The sequence below is a fragment of the Cucurbita moschata genome, unplaced genomic scaffold (genome assembly GCF_002738365.1).
Source record: "Cucurbita moschata cultivar Rifu unplaced genomic scaffold, Cmos_1.0 Cmo_Scf00022, whole genome shotgun sequence".
NCBI classification, from domain to species: Eukaryota; Viridiplantae; Streptophyta; class Magnoliopsida; order Cucurbitales; family Cucurbitaceae; genus Cucurbita; species Cucurbita moschata.
In genome coordinates, this window is record NW_019268538.1 from 1,578,057 (window position 1) to 1,584,478 (window position 6,422).

Sequence of the window (6,422 nt, forward strand, 5' to 3'; positions counted from 1 at the left end):
CGACCTAAATCCAGGAATCCCTTAGACACGAAGGCAACTTGCATTACCTATATATCGAAAAAGACAATAAGAACGTGTTCGAGATTGATTAACGAATAGCTAAAATCACTTTTATCCTGCCTCTTTAGAAATTTTAAAAATGACGGAAATAATTTTGATCATTCTAAAATAATTCTCGAACACTTTATAAGAAGTAGTCAAATATGACGACGACGTCCACTGTTGTGATCAACCTGTCTCTTTTAAGAACTCTTCTTCATAAAGTATTTTTGCATCACAACTAAACAAGACAAGGAAGCTGAGTATGTTGAGAGACGGAAGGCAAGAAGCAAGCAGCTAAAAAAGACACCATTTTTACACGGACACATGCCCTTTTGTATACAATTTACAGTTTTCTTTTGCCAAGAGTTGGCCAAATACAACGTTTAACACATACAAAGGCTCTAAATATTTACAAAAAGTTTGGAAGATGATGTTTTCCCATGGACACTAGTTGCCTTGACCAGGGAATCCAAAGCAAACCAGAGAATGAACATGCCAGTTTGCGATGTTACGAAACTCAAAAAATGGGAACCAACCAACCCGTCGTCCATCCAAGGAGCAAACCGGCACCAGCAAGACCCAATCCCAAAGCAAAAGCGATTTCGTACATCGTAAACTTGCGACTGTATCGGCCCCGTTTCTTCCTTTTGTCTCTAGGCTGATAAAACTGCCTGTCTTTACAAGGGACCCAAGGCAAGACATCTGAGAATAGACCAGTGACTGGATGTTCTTTGCTCCTAAGTTGAAGGCAAATGTTCTCCAGCTGCATCAACTGGAACCACTGTTTGTAAGCAAAAAGTTGGGTGGCTTGTCTCAAAAAGAGTGAGACAATGTGCTTCTTCTCTGTATCTGCTTCCTGTGCTGCTTTCTCAGCTTCCCTTGCTCGAGTTTGTGAATGGCAAAGTGCTTCCAGCAATTGGGCTTTGCCAACATTCAGATTTGAAATACTTCTTGGGTTGTTTTCTTCATTACTAGTTCTGCTAATGCTGTCATTACAGATAGAACGTTATCTTTTTATGGCTTGTTAATCAATTGTTTTCTTTCAAGCAACATAACATATATTCTTTATGCTCAAGCCTTATCTATGCAGGATCCCCAAGACAATGGGAAATATAAGAACTGGAGAGCAACCCCATTCGAACAGAGACAAAGATAATGGAGATATAAGGGAGCATGCGCTTAAAAGGATGAATACGGTTCAAGTAAACCTACTAAAAGATCGCTCGATCAGAGAAACTTCTTAGACAAACTGGAAAAGATAACGAGAAAGCAAAAAAGAAATGCATGATTTGTACTCGAGCAATACCTGAAATGACTGTGATGATGCCGTGGGCGACCTACTTTACTAACAATGGACCGTCTCTCGCCCATGCCAACTGAAGGGTGCATTCCCCTGTTATATTCATCCAAACCGGAGAATTGCGTCTCCGTAAATGATGAAGTGAGAAAGCTATCTTGCTCAAAACATTCAAGACAGGTAGATTGGTCCTTTCTCTGGTGTTTGGTTCGTGGTTGAGGAAGATCGCAATTTTCCAAGTTTGCAAGAGACTTCCGGGCAACAAAGGATGCCAACTCGTCTTTACTAGCAGATTGCCACCATGGTTTAGTCTTCTCAGTTCCTGTCCAATGCGACTCCAAATCAGAGACCTTCTCTCCTTGCTTGGAGACCTGACTGTCAAAATTGTGCAAGTCCGTAAAATCATCCTCTATGTAGTGGAACTCATCCATGCTGTCTATTTTCTTGGTCGTGTTTACTGACTTATTATTACTCATAACCTCTGTGGCAACATAATTCTTGCAAACTCGATAATCAAATTCTTCTATGTTTCGATGTTCCTTACCAGATACAGTAGTTTTATTTGCAATCTGAATGCTTGAAACATCCACTTCAGCCTGCAAAGCTTTTGCCCATCCTACTGCAAAATCTTTATGGTGCTGAACATTAGGTTGCTCATCTGTTTCCAACTTAATGCCAACTGTTTGATAGAACGTTGGAACATGAGCAGCTTTGGTTGGGGAATAAAACCCACGAACTCTATGATTAGATGCAGCATCACATTCTGACTTTGAGGAAAACGGTGGAGTTGTCAATAATTTTGAAGTTCTGCAGCCATCACCTTGGACAAGAAAGTGGTTTCCTGAATGCTTTCGAGGAGGCTTCGCTTCTGCTGCAGCCATTACTCTAACATCCAGGACTGGTTTTATACAGACGAGACAACCATCAGTTAGAAACTTAGACATGATGTTCAATACCACAGAAGTTTGTAAACTTTATGTTACATATAAAGCAGCTAAAAGTCAAATAGAGAAGACAAAAACCATAAATAAGTCTAGAAATTACAATATCCAAGCTTGATTCAGATGGAAAGAACCAGTCTATCAAGCTCAAGTAATGAAATGTCCACATCTAGAAATTCCATAGCACTTGCAAATAATGAATCAAATCTCAATGATCCAGAAGATATGTTCTACCAATTCATTAAACTCAAAAGGGGCTAGGACTTAGACAGCTGATTTGGTTAGCTTTGACTGCATGCATCTACTAAGAATTGAGAAATATTGGAAATAACTTCATCGATAATCATATACCAAAGAAAATTGACGCAAGAAAGGTTGGGGACTTCTGACCGATTAGACTTACCACATGCCTTCACAAGATCATTCTTAGAGACCTCTCCAATCGATTGAAGAGGGTTTTGCCATCCACAATTACAGAATTTCAATCAGCAACGGTGGAAGGAAGGAAAATCTTGGATGCCTTTCTTGTAGCGAATGATTTCATAGAAGAACCGCAGAGCAAGAGAAAAAAAGGCGTGGTTATTAAGCTTGATGTTGAGAAGGTGAGGTTAATTAAGCTTGATGTTGGGACTTTCTTCAAGAATTGTTGAAAGTAAAGGGCTTTTGTATCAAATGGAAGCTTTGGATAAGAGGCTGTATCTCTTCTGTAAATTTTTATATAATCAACAATGGCAAGCCAAGGGAAAAAAACATGAGTTCGATCGGCCTTAGACAAAGCGATCCCTTGCCTCCTTTTCTTTTCATCATTTTTATGAATTGTTTTAGAAGGTTGTTTCCTTTGCCTCTGACAAAAGCTTGATAAATGGTTTCAAAGTAGGAGACGAATATCTGCGAATCCATCATGTATTGTTTGTTGATATAACCATTCTATTCTCCATGCATGAAGAGGAAGACATTGAAATTCTGTTCAAATTTTTTAGACTCTTTGAAACTCTGTTCAAATTTTTTAGACTCTTTGAAGAAGCTTCTGGTTTTAATGTCAACCGGCACAAATCAAAACTTTTTGGGTATTAGTTGAGAAGCTGGCCGCATTGAACAGCCTAGCAAGTTGGTTGCAAAGTAGGATTGTGGCCATCGACTTATTTGGGTCTTCCCCTCTTTGGTAACTGGTAAGCCTATTGCTTTAGCTATTTGGCAGCCCATTGCAGACAAAATTGACAAGAGGTGTCATTCTTGGCATCACATTTTTTGTATGGTCTTAAAATAGGAGAAAGAGTTTGTCTCATCTCCTTCGAAGGGCTAAGGTGAAAAGGCCAATTCTGGAAGGATGGCTTGGTATCATAGACTTAAAAATTTGGAACAAAGCTCTCTTAGCGAAATGGACATGCAGATTTTGTCATGAAAAAGAGGCACTATGTAGAAAGGGATTAGAGCCAAATTCAGATCTTACCACTTTGATCTCAAAATGGTCCCTCGTCACTAGGCTTCCACAAAAAAGCCCATGAAGCTTCATTCTTAAGCACAGTGACCTTATTTTCAGAAACATTCACAACAAAGTTGGTGATGGAAGAGAAACTATGTTCTAGCAGAAAGTTGAATTTCCTTGGTTGTATACCATAGCAGAAACAAAGACTGCTTCCATTGCAGAGTTTGGGACAAGACAAATAGCTCTTGTTTTGTGAATTTTCATAGAAACCTCAAATAGATGAAATTTCAGAATGGGCTTCTCTATCCTAGCTCATCTCCTCTATTCAGATCATTGACAGACAATAACATCGAGCTTGGATTCATGACAGAGGATCCATTCCAATAACATTTCTGGTTTCAGCCTTACATCATGACATTATGAGTAGCTAGTTTGTCAAAGAAAGGCTATAAACTCCTGTTTCGGCTAATTCAATGTAACTATATAAACAAAATTCCATATAGATCGGACATATGACTTTCACCCCGGCTTAAGGTGAAGCAGTGTCAAGAACAACAAATCTCTTTATGATAAAGAGATTCATTTTGCAAGTTCGTTATTATGGGTAGTTCCTACAAAGGATCGGACTAATGACGTATACAATACTTGAATTCTCGATTTAGATGCTACCTAGTTGGTTCACATCCTTGTGAGCTATAGAAGAAGACAGGGCAAGCGCCTTACCCCCAAAAAATCAATTTTCTATTATATGGGCGGTTATTTGAAAGATTTGGAATGACAGGAACCCAATGATTTTTCAAGACAAGGAAAGATCTCCACAAGAAGTCCTAGAGGCCCTGCTTTTTATGGCACTTTATTGGCGTAAAAATACAGCTCCATTTAACAACTACAGCCCTAATTCTCTCATATTCAATTGCAAAAGCTTTTCATAATCTCTTTGAATATCATTTCATTCTCCAATCAAAAGAAAAAAAAAAAAAAACACTTCAATGATAATCAGAACAAAAACAATCCAATGAACAAACTGATAATTCTGAAAATGGATATCCCCTACCCATAAGACACGATTATTCAAACAGCACGACAGGAATTCTACATAATTTGCTCTGATCCTAAACAACTCCCAAATTACAACAGAAAATAACCACAAAAATTAGCAAAATTAGCAAAATTCAGCCATCTTCCCGGAAGACGAGCAGAATCCACTTCAAATTTGTCCACTAAAAATCGATTGTCATCCCAGAAAATGAACTCAATAAGTAAACACAGAAATAGAACAGTAATCGCGATCACAATATTTTTAATATCGAAATCTGACAAGCAAAATCAAGAACCGAAACGCCATAGCAGGGAGAAGGTTACCGTGGAAAAGATCAGCGCGTTTCAGAGGTCCGGGGATCGAAATTGTTGGATTCTTAGCGACGTCTTCGAAGCATCAAGTCTTAAAGTTTACTCAACAAATCAGCAGTTTAATGAAACAAAAAAAGGTTAGGAAAAAGAAAATGAAGGAACTAAAATATAGGTTAACTAATTTAGTTATAATTTAGTTAAATTAATTACTTAACTAATTTAGTTATGAAGGAACTAATTTAGTTATATTTAATGAACAAAAATATTAACAAAATATCATTAGTTTAAACTTAATTAAAAAAAAAAGAAAATATATTTTAAAATGGTGGAATTGTGTTAATTTAAATATTTTTATGAATATTTTATATCTAAAATTTTCTTTAAAATATTAATTAATATTCACATTTTTATAAAATTAAGAGCTTTACATTTTATCCTGATTTTCTTAACCTAATGAAAAATATATAAAATAAAATACTTTATAAAAAAATGGTTGAAATTTTCTTACAAGTTTCCATTTTTTCGAGAAATAAATACAAATTTTCGCCCGTCTCCATTCATGCCACCTATTTCATTCTAAAATTCTCGATTTATTTTTACGAGATTCCTTGTTGCAGGAAATTGGTTGTGGTCGGTTCTCTGCAGAAACTTTTTCACGGTGTATTATTCTTTTAATCATTTTTTAAAAAATCTTTTAATGAATACATTTTTTTTTCCAATTATGTCTATTAAAAATTGGAGTTGAATTATTTTATTGTAAAATTATTATTTGTTGATAAAATCATTTCCCCATATAGCAAACAAAATATAAAATTAAACTAGACAAGAAAAATACTACAAAAAAAAAATGATAGCAATTAGTTTATTTTTCGATTAATAAACTAATAGTCGAATCAATAATAATAGATATGAGTGGATAGAAACAGAGAATCTAATCGGGAATCTTTTTTCACTTCCTTTTTTTAATAGAGAATCTCTAGTTTAGGCTATGATTGTGTCCGAGGTAGGTCCCACAAAGCTTCAATCCTAAAAATTAAATAGACATCTCTAAATTAGGCTAGGTTCCTAGTGATCCTTTTGAGTTAATTTTATACTAAATAATTTTTTTGAAATATTATCATAATTTTGTATTAAATATTTTTATTGTGTATAAAAATTGGATTAAAAATTCACAAAAGTCAATGCTAAATGATGAATTCAATTAGTACTTAATTAAACTTGTTAAACACATTTATGAAATAAAATGTCAAAGTTCTAACTAAATTGTACATTTAAAAGAAAAATTTAACCTAAAAATAAAAACATGTAAAAACATAATTCAAGTAAAAACAAAAAATATATTCAAAATAATAATAATTTTTATGTT

At 35.2% G+C, this 6,422-nt stretch overlaps 1 protein-coding gene across 1 annotated transcript; it reads right to left on the reverse strand.

The window, feature by feature from the left end:
* Window positions 1-281: 281 nt before the first annotated feature.
* Window positions 282-5,203, reverse strand: LOC111459854. Its single transcript, XM_023102944.1, has 3 exons — window positions 5,069-5,203; window positions 1,349-2,237; window positions 282-1,028 (listed from the first exon to the last, which is right to left on the reverse strand). Exons 2-3 carry the CDS (start codon window positions 2,218-2,220, stop codon window positions 560-562), a joined length of 1,341 nt encoding a protein of 446 aa, XP_022958712.1. The 5' UTR covers window positions 2,221-2,237; window positions 5,069-5,203; the 3' UTR covers window positions 282-559.
* Between the last annotated feature and the right edge of the window lie 1,219 nt (window positions 5,204-6,422).

Bases quoted from the DNA above. Each gene is read 5' to 3' on its own strand.
- LOC111459854 (XM_023102944.1), bottom strand. From the start codon at position 2,220: ATGGCTGCAGCAGAAGCGAAGCCTCCTCGAAAGCATTCAGGAAACCAC. The intron at 1,029-1,348 runs GTATTGCTCGAG...CTGTAATGACAG, and splicing joins CATCATCACAGTCATTTCAG to CATTAGCAGAACTAGTAATG.